Source organism: Spermophilus citellus (genome assembly GCF_964194105.1).
Source record: "Spermophilus citellus genome assembly, chromosome: 9".
In the NCBI taxonomy this organism is placed as follows: Eukaryota; Metazoa; Chordata; class Mammalia; order Rodentia; family Sciuridae; genus Spermophilus; species Spermophilus citellus.
In genome coordinates this window covers 1,613,920-1,627,535 of record NC_138191.1, presented here as the reverse complement: position 1 = coordinate 1,627,535, position 13,616 = coordinate 1,613,920, and the positions used below count along the sequence as shown (strand labels likewise).

Here is a 13,616-nt window from a genome sequence, read left to right as displayed (position 1 = left end):
ACCATAAATCTCCATCCCAAACTTGATAGTAACCATCCTTATACCTGTGACATGTTGACGGTGCTGATGGTGGAAGGAGAGAATTAGATGGCCTATATGGGATTTAACAGAGGTAGAAGTCTGAAGGTTGGCCTGTTCTAAAGTAAAAATCTTTCCATGACCTGGTTGTGATAAAGCTTCATTTATAGGCCATAAATTAACGTCAGCATGAGAAGCATTTTGTAAAGTGGGTCTTTCTTTTGTGTGACCACTCCCAGGGTTATTCCTCCTCTCAGTGACAAATCGGTTGAATTTTTGTTCAGTAGGTAAGCTGAGGGCAGGGGCTTGGAGTAAGGCCCCTTTCAATGCCTTAAAGGCTTTAATCTGTTTTGGTTCCCATATCAGGGAAGTTGTTCTTTGGCTTAGTGTCTCTCTGAGGAGGCTATAAAGAGGCTTAGCTATTTCCCCATATCCAGGAATCCAAAGCCTAGTGAAAGGGTAAAGTTTCTAAGCTGGAAAGCTTGAATTAAAATGTAAAAGATTAGGTATTATTAAGTTCCTCTGCTACACCCAGAACCTGAAATTCCTGAGATAGTTAAGACAACGCCCTACTGGCCATTCAGCCTAGGGCCCTGTGCAGTTTGTCACAGGGCCCGAACCAATCAGTTTGAATGTGTACCCAGTTTAGAAGTGACCAATCACCCCTGCCCAGCCTGTTCCCGCCAACGAATGGACTAATGTATCAGAGTTGTTGTTCAATTTTCCCGCGCCTCATGATGATTTGTTCTGATGTATGCAAAGCCCCCCACCCTCTCCAAAAAGTGTACTTAAGCTCTGCTTGACCTCTGCTCTGGGCTCTGGGCTGCTCTCCCTTCTTGAGTGAGCACGGAGCCCCAGCGCGCTGGAACGGATCCCTAATAAATCCCCCTTGCCATTGCATGGAGCTAGTCTCGTGTGGTCTCTCCTTCTCCGACGCTTCGCCGGACCCTTACACTAGGAGGCCTCTAAGTTGTCTTATAGCTTGAGGTAGAGGTTATTGTCCTATAGGGGTTATTCTTTCTGGTCCTAGATTGTGGGTTCCTTGAGACAGTCGTAATCCTAAATATTGAACTTGTTTTTGGCACAATTGAGCTTTTTTCTTTGAGACTTTATAACCCTTATCAGCTAAGAAGTTTAAAAGTTCTTTAGTGGCTTCTTGATATTCCTTTTGAGTGGAGGTACATAAAAGTATGTCATCTACATATTGCAGGACAGTCAGAGATGTTTATCTCTGAACTCTGTTAAGTCCTTAGCTAGGGTTTGGCCAAACAGATGAGAGTTATTTTCTGAATCCTTGGGGCAATACTGTCCAGGTTAATTGAGATCTGCTATTTGGTTCCTCAAAGGCAAACAGATACTGTGATTGGGAGTCTAAGGGTATACAGAAAAAGGCATTTTTAAAGTCTAACATAGTAAACCAAGCAGCAGCTGCTGGAATCTCAGATAACAGAGTGTATGGATTAGGAACTATAGGGTGAAGAGGAACAACTGCTTCATTAATTATTCTCAGGTCCTGGACTAGTTGCCATTCCCCATTGGGTTTTTTAATTCCTAAAATGGGTGTGTTACATGGGCTGTTGCAGGGCACTAAAAGTTTCTGTCGTTTGAGGTTCTGAATGATCTTCAATAAGCCCTTTTTTGCCTCTGGGCATAGGGGATATTGTCTCTGATGTGGAAAGACAGAAGGGTCTTTTAAGACTATATTGATTGGGGCTGCACTTTTTGCCCTTCCAATTTTGCCTTCAGTAGCCCACACTTCGGGGTTTACATTGCAAACATAATGGTCCTCGTCTTCCCAAATTCATTGTAATGAATGTCTGAAGTTTTTGTAGTAAGTCTCTTCCCAATAAAGGGGTAGGACATTCTGGGTTAATAAAAAATGCATGAGAAAACGTCATCTCGTCCCACTCACACCTCAGTGGGGGAGTAAACTTTCTGGTAACAGGCCATCCAGACACTGCTTGTACAGTTATAGTATTAGAGGACAGAAGTCCGGGGTAAGAATAACTGGTTCAGAATGACTGGTGCCAGCCTCTGAGAGGAAGCTGACCTCTTGGCTCCCTAGGGAGAAGCATACCTGGGGCTCATGTGCAGTGATAGGAGTCACGGGAGCCAGAATTGAGCGCGGGCCCCTGTCAGGTCTGTGTGGAGGAGTCTGGCTTCAAGGACATTCGCCCCTGAGGACAGTCACTCTTCCAGTGACTGCCTAGACATTTAGGGCAGGGCTTTTGGGGTGGTCACTTGGCTTGTGGGCAATCCTGTTTGAAATGTCCTTCCTCTCTGCAATGGAAACAAGTCCCTTTTTGTGGATTGAGGAGCATTTTGTCTTCCTCCTTTTTCACCCTGGGAACCTACTCCTCTAAGAGCAAATACCAGTGCTTTAGTCCTTTTTCTGCACTCTTTCTCCTTCTTTTCCTGTTGATCTCTATTATAAAAAAATGGAAGTAGCAACTCAGAGGATTGTGGGAAGCCATTCTCGCACGTGATTGGGCACCTCCCTGACTGGGTGTGAGGCTAAACTGTGTCAGAACTAATCCCCACCCTTTCTAGGTGCGATAGCCCATCTGTGTGGGGGTGTGACTGACCATTGACCCAGAGACCCATCACTGACCCTGACCTTGGAATGCTGTCCGCCTCGACCTTCATTGGATGGAATTTTCCCCTGAATTTCTTGTTCCCCAATAAAAGGCCATCCTCTGGCGTGGTCTCTCTCTCTCTCCTGCTAGTCTTGTGTAAACCTTGTTGCCCCACCGGGTGGCTAGAGGTAGGAGCCAGAGGGGAGAGCCGTCTCAGACCTGGTCAAAGAAAAAGGTAATTTGAGTCTATGTGTGTTTACTTTGATCTCACTAGTTAACTTCTATGCTTCGAACCTCTGGTATGAAGCTAGCGTGCTGGTCGCGCAGTTGAGAGGATGTCATCTAAAGATTGATCAGGGCCATATGCCAATTTTTGTAATTTCCTCCAAATGTCTGGGGCTGGCTGAGTAAAAATTTGTCCTTTTTTTCTTAAGAGATAGAGAATTTTTTTAATGTCTATTAAAAAAATAATAAACATTATTATAAACATCTTTGTTGGTATGTGGTGCTGAGGATCGAACTCGGGCCGCACACATGCCAGGTGAGCACGCTACCGCTTGAGCCACATCCCCAGCCCCTAAATTTGTCCTTTAAAAGTAGTTGGCCCTCTGTGGATTCAGGATCCATGGTGGTGTGTTTTCTCATTGCCTCCCTGAGTTTCTCCATGAAAAGAGCAGGGCTTTCTTGGGGGCCGTGAATACTTTCTGAAACCTTAGAAGAGTTAATGGGCTTTTGCTTGATCCTCCTGAGGGCCTCAAGGAACAACATTTGGAAATGGCTAATTTTCCAAATATCCTGTTCAGCATTTGGGTCCCACTCAGGATCATTTCTGAGAACTGCCTGTGCTCAAGATGGATAATTGGGTTTGTTCCTGGTCTGTGCTCTGGGGCATGAGCAAGGTTTAAGTCATCCCTAAACCGTTCAGCTGCTCTTAAGGCTGCTTCCTTCTCATTGGAGGTCAAGGTCTGGTTGAGTAATAGCATAATATCTTTCCAGGTGAGGTCAAATACCTGGCATAAGTTTTGAAATACCTCAATATATGTATCCGGATCCTCTGAAAATTTCCCTAAGTCTGTTTTTATCTGTCTTAGGTCTTGAAGGGAGAAGGGGGTATGTACTTTGATTGGTCCAAATTCTCCTCCTGTCATCTCTTTGAGGGGTAATATGTTTCATATATTGGGGCAGATGGAGAGAGGCCAGGATATGGGTGACAGGAGGGCCACTGTTGCACATCAACAGGGGATGGAGATTTTGTGGGTCCTCTTGATTCTTTCTCCTCAGTAGGTGATTCCTGAAGGTTTTCTCCCCCATGGCAGATAACATAACTAAATCTACTTTACTTTGTTGGCATAATTTGGGGTTTTCCCTTAGGGCAAAGAAAACCTGGACATATGGCACCTCATACCATTTCCCTTCCCTTTTGCAAAATTTATTGAGCTGCAAAATTATATGAAAATTCATATTTCCCTTTGGTGGCCAGGTTTCTCCATCAGGGAGTTTGTATTGAAGCCAGACCTGGCGACAGAAGAAAATGAGGCACTTTTTGAGCGTCTGTGGGTCAAACTTATCCCAATTTTTCAATATGCAGGTAAGTGGTGCACCGAGCACCCTGGAGAGAGAAGAGAAAAAACCCTGGGTGAGAAGAGAAAAAACAGGACTCAGGTGTCATGCCAGAAAAAAAAAAAAAAATGTTCTTATTAGGGACATCTCCCTAAGTTTGAGCTTCTTTAGGATCCAGAAAACACCGTCTCTCATCTTGCTTTGCCAAGTGTTTCTGGTCCCCTTTGGCAAAGTGCTAGGGTCCCAGTTTGCCCTGTGCCAGACCCTGGGAGGATTCAGACTTAAGGGCCTTACTGCTTTCCTTCCTGCCACTATAAAACCCACAACAAAAGAGAATCACACACTCTTCTTGTTGCCTTTTTGCCCCGTAGACTAAAGGAATCTCCTGAGGGTGAGGAATATCTACTGGTTGTAAGGCATATAGCACTTTCTATTGGAGGGACTCTTGGAAAGGTTGATTTTAAAATGCCTCCCTCTGGCAGCTTAAAGAGAACACAGCACATTTTAAGTATTGGAATGGTAATGGGTAAATTTTAAAATAGACTAGTGAAAGTTGCCTATTCACATGAAGGAACCTGGGCACCTTGTTACTAATAATCCCATGTCTTTCTCTCAGTCCTACAACCTGAATTTCCAGTGTTTCTGACCAGCAAAGGAATGGGAGCTTCCAGGAGGGAATGGATGCGGGGTTGGGAGTATTGTGTAGCCCACATGGAGGCAAAGGAGGCAAATGTACTTGGGGCTTTCCCTCAGTGCCATTCATCTACGGATCACTCTAGATACCCCTTAGGGTTGTTGGGAGGGGGCTCAAGAGAAAGGAACCTTGGGAACATGTCATAACCAGAATTCTACAGTTGTCCCAAACTCCTTCCTTCACCTCCGCTCATCCAAGACAGGTCGGTATTAGGGACACTGTATTACTCACGCCAATTGCTCTCCAGGCCCAGACAGAAAAGTGGGAAGCGGCTTTGGCAGAACCCAACATGCCTGCTCTGCATTGAACCCGAGCCTTGAAGAGTGGCTGGCGGCCGCACTACTTGCATTTAAATAGCCATCGGGTGCCCACATCACCCTCCAGAAAGAGAGAAAGATGCACCTCAGACATATGTGGGGTGCATGGAGAGAAGTTTATCTCAGTGTAGATCTTGGTGGAACCTCCAATCTGTTACCACTGTTTACTGGTGATGAGTCCTTGCTTCCCCAAATGCTGAGGTTTAACACCAGAGAAGCACGCTGAGGCAAGTGTAGAGTGGAAGGCTTTATTAAAGCACAGCAGAAAGGACTTCCTCCCAGAGGAAGAAGGGGACCCAAAAGGGGGAATCCATGGAAGGGGGAGGTCTTCCCTTTTTTATAGCTAAGGTCTTTTAGTCCTCCCACATTCCTGTCCTTTGTTTCCCTCTATCCTGCAGTGATAGATTGCAGGTGGGAAGGTCAGATGGTGGGAGGTAGGTGAACTGGAGGAGTAATCTGGGCAGGAAGGGCCTGGGGTTTTGATTAGCACCCTCCCTGTTTTTTGGGAGCTACTTCATTAACTGCTCCTCAGGATGGGTTCTGGGCCTTGGGGACATTAACATTTCAATTTCCCCAGGTGCAGTTTTGGTTTCCTGGACTCCATTCTCAATAATGGTCTTCATTTTCTTTATCTTAGTCAATATTAGACCCGATTTACCTAACTACACTAACTACCTATCTGTAAATCTGGCTTCAGTATCAAAACCATAATACTCTATGTGGGGTGGGTGGAGGGATTGCTGAGGGCCATTACCAAGTAGGAATGACGCATCGAAATTTCCTTGCCAGCGTACCCCATGTTAAATGGACTTGCCTTGGAATTTCGCTGTTGACATTGCATGTGTGTTTGAGAAAGGTGACCCTACTCAAGGACGAGGGTGGATCCAGGATTAGGGTGTATCCTGCAGTTTGAGGAAGTATATTATCCCGGTCCTTGGGTTTAGGGCGTTCCCAGTTTAAGACCTTGGGTTTTAGGGAAGTTCGATGTTGAGGACTATTGCTGCTGGAAATAGGGCGTTCCTGCTACCTGAGCTCCCTTTGAGTTCTCGTGAGATTCAGAGAGTATTTTGGGAAGAAAGCCTCGTGGAGAAGGTGAATTGGGTGGGAGGAGAACTGGGATTGCCCCAGAACGTGTGTGGAGGCCGGTGTGAGTTCGGGAATAAAGATTGCTGTTTGAATCTACAAAGCTGTGTGGTGGCTTGTGATTCTGTGCCCAGCCAAGACTGCGGCAAGGGATGATGACCAGCATCTCATTAAGGGGTACTTCTTCCTGCCCAGGATAATCCAAGCCACCCTAAATTTATAATCTCAAATAATTAGTAAATAACAAAGCACAAATACTCAGAAATATATTTACAGAAAGTGACCCCCCTGACAGATCTATTCCACGTGGGTTCTGGAACTGGGAAAGACAAAATGGCTCCAATGGTTTACTTAACAGGGTAAATCAAAGGCAGGGATAAGGTTTCAAGGGCGGAGTCTTGCTTCCTGATGTCTTGCAGTCAGCAGGTTGATTGACATTTTGGCAGGTCACATCCATCTCAGGTGCAGTGTGGGCCACAGAACCCAATAGTGATTCACATTATCCCTGGGCAATTGACCAGAGAAAATGTTCACTGGTCATTCCCACATACCAGATGTCTCTATCCACAATGCTTCCATGCATGGTGACCCATATGCAACCCATGGATGGCCCGGGACAACACCCTTCCAGTTTCACTTTTATTTTCATGAGATCCATTATTTTTTCTCCTCTCTCTAGCTTCTACATATGAGAGAATACATTTGACTCTTGGCTTTCTGAATGGCATATTTCACTTTAGCACGAAGTTCTTCGTTTACCAACAAATGACATAATTTCATTTAAAATATGTCTTGAAACAGTGAAACTAACTGACTGTAGGTTATAACAGACAACAAGGAATCAAGGATTTATTGCAGGTTTGGGGTTACCAGTTGCTCTTTACTGATATGACTAAAGAACAGATTTGGAGAAGAAAAACCAAAAGTATTATTTTGAAATAAATTTTTAGACTCCTGCTAGGTTTCCAAATGGAAATATCAAGTATCTTATGGGCCCATACACACACAAACCCTGAACCATTTGAAAATAACCTGGAAATTGTTGACACTTCTTCTAAATACTGTGTGGCATGTCTTTCTTGAAAGGGACAGTCTCCTACATTATCATCCACATTATCGTCATTGCAAATTTAGTATTGATTCAATAATATTAACTAATATATAATCCATATGTGAATTTCTTGTTTGTTTTTCAATGCTGGGGATCAAATCCTGGGCATCATACAATTCAAGTTGAGCCCTCTACCACTGAGTTGTAACCACAGCATGTTTTTTTCTTTTTCTTTTTTTTATTTACAGTGTTGGGGATTGAACTCATGCACTCATGCATGCTAGATAAATGCTCTGCCACTGAGCTACATCACCATAAGTCTTTTCCAATTGGGAAGGAAAGAGAGAGAGAAAAGAAAAATGAAACAAACCTATATAGCTGTTTTTCCTCATCTCCCATATTTGACTTCTATGAGACTTTTCAACGTAAAGGTTCTAGCATCATTTTTTTTTAATATTCTGGGAAATTATTGTTATTCCTAAAATGTTTCAAGATTCAAGCTAAGTAAGAGAATGTCAAAAAGCTGGCTTAATTGGAAGTCTGAAGTTATAGCAGGTCTCTAAGGTTGTGCGAGTTCTATGAGTAACTCAGTTCTCTGATTCCCCCATGTTGTGACCTCCAAAGCACATTGTCTATAATCATTCTTGCTTTCAAATCCTTACTCTATTGTACTGATGCCTTTTTTTTGTAGTTGTAGATGGACAGCATGCTGTTTTATTATTTATTTCTATGCAGTGCTGAGGGCAGAACTCAAGGTCTCCAATGCACTAGGCAATAGGTTTGCCATAGCCCCAGCTCCTACTGCTGCCTCTTCAAAGAAAAACTTCCACAGCTCTAGCCCCAAACACAGCATCAAGTTCTTCTACTATGGTCAGCCAATAATCCCCAAAGTTTCTTTCTTTTTTAAGGTTAAGGTCTGTTATTTCATTCCCCGCCTAAAACAGTCCAAGGGTTCTCAAAGCACAAATACTCTCAAACCAATCAACCTCTGTTGTGAAATATTTGACCTCTTCAAGTATTCCCAAAATCAATTGTGAAATCCAGCATATTTTGTTGCCCTTGTACACAATTAACCCTTAAATCTAAAAAGCTTTTTAAAGTGGTAGTGGGGGAAAAGACTATCACCATATGATTTTGGTTTTATCAAAGAGAGAGGTCCTACATCGTAAACACCTCAGAATTATTAAAAAAATTTTTTTTTTAAATCTCACGTTTTTAACATGGTTGTGCCTTTGTTCAAACTTTTCTATCCTGCGTAGGCAAGCTTGTCAAATAGCATTTCACTAGGTAGGAACAGATACAACAAGACCAAGGCAAGAAAAATTTTAAGAGCAAATACCGACCGCAATATTTCCCAACTGGCTGAGAAAACCCACATTAAGATTTCTCCAACGTTAACCAACTGCTTGACAGGTGGGTACCTGTACTCATCATGAATTTTCTTGACAATGTAATCCAAAAAGGCAAACTCGAAATTAGGACAGCTTCTTTCACGGAAAGGTGGGGTGGCTCTGAAAAGAGCCTTTGGAAGCCAGCGCGTCCCCGGCGGGGACTCACTTGGAGCTGGTGTACTTGGTGACCGCCTTGGTGCCCTCGGACACGGCGTGCTTGGCCAGCTCCCCGGGCAGCAGCAGGCGCACGGCCGTCTGGATCTCCCGCGACGTGATGGTCGAGCGCTTGTTGTAGTGCGCCAGGCGGGACGCTTCGCCGGCGATGCGCTCGAAGATGTCGTTGACGAACGAGTTCATGATGCCCATGGCCTTGGACGAGATGCCCGTGTCGGGGTGGACCTGCTTCAGCACCTTGTACACGTAGATGGAGTAGCTCTCCTTGCGGCTGCGCTTGCGCTTCTTGCCATCCTTCTTCTGGGCCTTGGTGACGGCTTTCTTGGAGCCCTTCTTGGGGGCCGGAGCGGACTTGGCCGGCTCCGGCATGGCGAGAAGCAAGAGGCAAGAAGCGAGGGCAGCTGGAGACCGGGAAGGCTATCGCTACAGGAGAAGCGCAGGGGCGCACCGGAAACGACCGCGTACTTATAGCGGCGGTACGCAAATTAAGGTCGCGATCGCGCCACGCTGTGATTCGCGGGTTTTCGGCGGCGCAGAGGCGAGGGAGACGAGATTATGTAAATGAATGGATTCTGACTGAGCTCTCCTATTGGTCATCCGGGCAAAACTGTGCTTTGGCCAATGAGAGCACACCATGGACAATCGCCGTTCTGCCTATAAAAGGGTGAAGCGGCGCCGTCTGCCGCGGCTTTCCGGGCGTCCAGGCGGGAGCTGGTCGTGTTGACTGTCGCTGTCATGTCCGGCCGTGGCAAGCAGGGAGGCAAGGCCCGCGCCAAGGCCAAGTCGCGCTCCTCGCGCGCTGGCCTCCAGTTCCCGGTGGGCCGGGTGCACCGCCTGCTGCGCAAGGGCAACTATGCCGAGCGGGTGGGGGCCGGCGCGCCCGTCTACATGGCGGCGGTGCTCGAGTACCTGACGGCCGAGATCCTGGAGCTGGCTGGCAACGCGGCCCGCGACAACAAGAAGACGCGCATCATCCCCCGTCACCTCCAGCTGGCCATCCGCAACGACGAGGAGCTGAACAAGCTGCTGGGCAAAGTGACCATCGCCCAGGGCGGCGTCCTGCCCAACATCCAGGCCGTGTTGCTCCCGAAGAAGACGGAGAGTCACCACAAGGCAAAGGGGAAGTGAAGTGGGGCAGGCGTCCGGTAGCCGCCCACTCCGGCCCGCGCGCCCCGAAGGGGGTGCCTGTGAAATCAAAGGCTCTTTTCAGAGCCACCCACACCCTCAAGTGAAAGGAGTTGTTACAGTAACCGCCCCCGCCGCGTAGTAGGCGGTGACCCGGAGGGGACGGCCGGTCGGCGAGCGCGGGGAGAGCCCTTCGCCTCGTGCTCCCGGCCGCTCTCTCCTCCGAGGCTTGAGCCTGGAATCTCTGCCGGCCCTTGCCGGGTGGGCCGTGACTCTTGGAGCCCAGCACGGCGGGGACCGGACACTGCGCCTCGGGCAGCCCGGGTCAGTAGCGCTAACGCCACGGCGGCGGCTCCCACCAGTATGTGACACCACTCCCCACCCCACACACGTTCTCTCGGGCTCTTGAGGGACCCCCCCCTCCCGCCCAAAGGAGGCCCGGTAGCCCCTAGGGGACGTAGTCACCAGCGCAAGCCCTGTCTGCTGCAGGCGAGCGCGGCGGGCCTGGGTCGTCTTGGCCTCCTCACTGAGCTGGCCTCTTGACTTCTAAGTAGCGACGGAGCTACCCGCCTAGGCCTCCAGAGGCGGAATCTGGCGCCCGGAGGGGACACAACCCTCCCACCCGAGAAGCACGAACGATCCGCCCCGAAGCCACCCGGGAGCCCGAGGGAGGCGGGACTAGGCGTTCGGGGACGGCGGTCAAGTAAAAGGTGAGGCTCGACTCGGGAGCCACAAAGCGTGAGGAGGAGGGCGTCGCGGGCAGCGTGCTCCAAGGGGACGAAGGGCCGAAGAGGGAAGGAACCATCGGACGGACGGAGCAGAGACCCAAGACGACATCCACGCAGCGAGAGCGAGGGAAAGAAGACGAGGTGGGCAGAGCGCACCGGGCAGGCGAGGCCGCGGAGGGGGCGTGGGGCGCTCGGGGCGGCGGGGTCCCGCCCGAGCCAACCGCGGAGGCTGGTGCGGGTGACGTCACAGCCAACGGACGGCCTGCGCGGGACTTTTCAATTTCTCCCCGCCCAATCGGGAAAAGACTGTGCCTATAAAGACTGCGGCGGCGGGCGGGCACCAGGTCACTGTCCCTGCCGCCGCGCCGGAGAGCTAGTGCCTCTGTCCGCCATGGCCCGGACCAAGCAGACCGCGCGCAAGTCGACCGGTGGCAAGGCCCCGCGCAAGCAGCTGGCCACCAAGGCGGCCCGCAAGAGCGCGCCGGCCACCGGCGGCGTCAAGAAGCCCCACCGCTACCGGCCCGGCACCGTGGCGCTGCGCGAGATCCGGCGCTACCAGAAGTCCACCGAGCTGCTGATCCGCAAGCTGCCGTTCCAGCGGCTGGTGCGCGAGATCGCGCAGGACTTCAAGACCGACCTGCGCTTCCAGAGCTCGGCCGTCATGGCGCTGCAGGAGGCCAGCGAGGCCTACCTGGTGGGGCTGTTCGAGGACACCAACCTGTGCGCCATCCACGCCAAGCGCGTCACCATCATGCCCAAGGACATCCAGCTGGCCCGCCGCATCCGCGGGGAGCGAGCTTAAGAAGTCAGGCGCTCGCCCGGTTCGAGGTTCCATCGCATCCAAAGGCTCTTTTCAGAGCCACCCACGGCGGCACTCGGAAGGAGCTGCACCGCTCTCCAGGCGGTGGTGTCGTCCTCCGGGGCGAGGGGGTGGAGGGAAGGGAAGGAGAAGGCCGCACAGTGGGCGGAGAGCCCAGCCAGCCTTACCGGACGCCCGGTTCATTTCTTGTGTGGCGCGCACCGCCCTAGGATGATCGCAGCCTAACGCTCAGCGCCGTTCGCCTCTCCCGGGAACCCTCTTGGCAACCGGCAGCCTCTGGCCATGGTGTCGCCCAGGGCGGGAGGAGGGGCGCGAGCGACCTTATCCCGCGGTTGAGTCACTAGGGAACGCTCGGGATTCGCGGTCCGCAGCCCTCGGCTTCAGAGCCGGGTTGAGCTGGGCTGCCCTGGCCCTTGCCTGCGACCCCTCCGGCCCGCCGGAAATGTCCTCCCTGTCCTCTCTGGGAAGTCGCCCCTAAGCTCTTTCCAGACTTATGCTCGCTGGAGTTGGGGGTACTGGTGATAAAGCTGCGGGTCGAGTGAGTCCCTGGCCACTTGCGTGGTACCTTCACCCACTAGTGTTGGGTGTAGTGGTGCTTCGTGTGTCGGATAACTGATGCTCTGTTCAGTATCATCCGGTGCCTCATTATCTCCCACGTCCAAGTCTTGTTAATTGTTCCTGGGCACACCTGAGGTATGTGCGTGTTAACCCCTTTGAATTTTCAGCAGTACTTTGTTCGGACCTCTTCTGGATTTTTGCTGGACATCAGTTGATCCGTCCCCCATGTTAATTTTCTTCAAAACCCCAATGCGGGTTCAGTGAACCCCTTTGGAGCCAGGTCTTATGCCAGCGTGGCTCTGCCAAGCTGAGGTCTATTGCCTGCAGTCTGGGAATGTGCAAAGCTGGTTTGAGTTGCCTCAAGTATCAACAGATGTAAGAGCTTTTGGTAAGGGCCCTGCTTTCCTATCCTAGTCACCTACCTCAGCATTTGAGCTGGCCCCCGAAGTAACATGGCACCCACAGGAGCAAGGGGCTGGGGACGCGCCCAGACGCTACAGTGCCGCTGGCTCTTAAAGAACGCATAGATCTTTTTAATTTGTAAGCAGAACTTTATGCTGCAGTTTCACTCAGGAAAGGAGCAGGAATAAAAGCACACTTATAGGAATCCAGCATTGGAGAAATGAGGAAATTCTTCCAAGGATTGTCTCCCTCTTTCAGTTCATCTGATGCAGTATGTTGATTGTTTCTTGGTACCCAGGGTTGTTTAATCACTGAGCCACATCCTCAGGTCCTTTTTTTTTTTTTTTTTTTTTTGAGATGGGGTCTTGCTAAGTTGCTCAGGGCCTTGCTAAAGTGCTGACTTTGGCTTTGAACTTGCAATCCTCCTGCCTCAGCCTCCCAAACCCCTGCGATTACAGGCATAGTGCACCCACTGATGCAGTGTGTTTTGATGTTGATATCACAGTTATCCAAGAAGAAGAAATTGATAAGCTGGCCAAATTCTGTGGAGTTTAGTGTCAGAAATGACACAAGCCTAGGTGGGTTATTGCCTTCAAAGCTGTTCTCACTGAGGACTTAGCACTGATCCAGCCCTCCAGGAAGTAGGTGCCAAGGCTCTCAGAGCACCACTGCCCCATCTGACACACACACACACACACACAAAAGTAGATGGTAAGTTGCCTGCAAATATGAAACGTTCAGATTTTCCCAATATCTAATGGCTTTAGAAGTATTGTAGAGCATGTTACTTCAAAGCTCAATATGCCAGCAACCAATATATCTGCCAATAGGCTGAAATTCTACTTTAATAGGAATACACAGGTTTGATGAGACACAGCCAACAGTCCAATCTGGTGGGAAAGGAAAAATACTAAATTTTTAAAAGAAAATTTCTACTTCAAGAAAATAATCATGATTAGAGATGTAGCTACAGATATGGAAGCCTGTCCTGATGACGTTTTCATTGGGTTTAGAGGAAATGTGATTGGGCAACAAGTAAAGGACACTGCCAAATGGCAGGTACATCACTGATTTTTGTAGAGCTTTTGGGAGAACTGAAGGATAATTTCAATTTTTATA

At 49.2% G+C, this 13,616-nt stretch overlaps 2 protein-coding genes and 1 pseudogene across 3 annotated transcripts; 2 read left to right on the top strand and 1 right to left on the bottom strand.

Annotated features, from left to right (window-relative positions):
- Positions 1-6,582: 6,582 nt before the first annotated feature.
- On the bottom strand, positions 6,583-9,371 carry LOC308656230 (histone H2B type 2-E). Its single transcript, XM_081307092.1, has one exon. It carries the CDS (start codon positions 9,231-9,233, stop codon positions 8,853-8,855), a length of 381 nt encoding a protein of 126 aa, XP_081163218.1. The 5' UTR covers positions 9,234-9,371; the 3' UTR covers positions 6,583-8,852.
- A 65-nt stretch (positions 9,372-9,436) lies between these two features.
- On the top strand, positions 9,437-10,106 carry LOC308656220 (histone H2A type 2-C-like; annotated as a pseudogene). Its single transcript has one exon. The product of its transcript is annotated as a histone H2A type 2-C-like (transcript).
- Positions 10,107-11,108: 1,002 nt separating this feature from the next.
- On the top strand, positions 11,109-13,586 carry LOC308656223 (histone H3.2; the record flags this gene model as incomplete). The annotated part of the gene is made up of 1 exon (XM_081307085.1): positions 11,109-13,586. The coding sequence occupies one exon, from the start codon at positions 11,109-11,111 to the stop codon at positions 11,517-11,519; it is 411 nt and encodes a 136-aa protein (XP_081163211.1). The 3' UTR covers positions 11,520-13,586.
- Between the last annotated feature and the right edge of the window lie 30 nt (positions 13,587-13,616).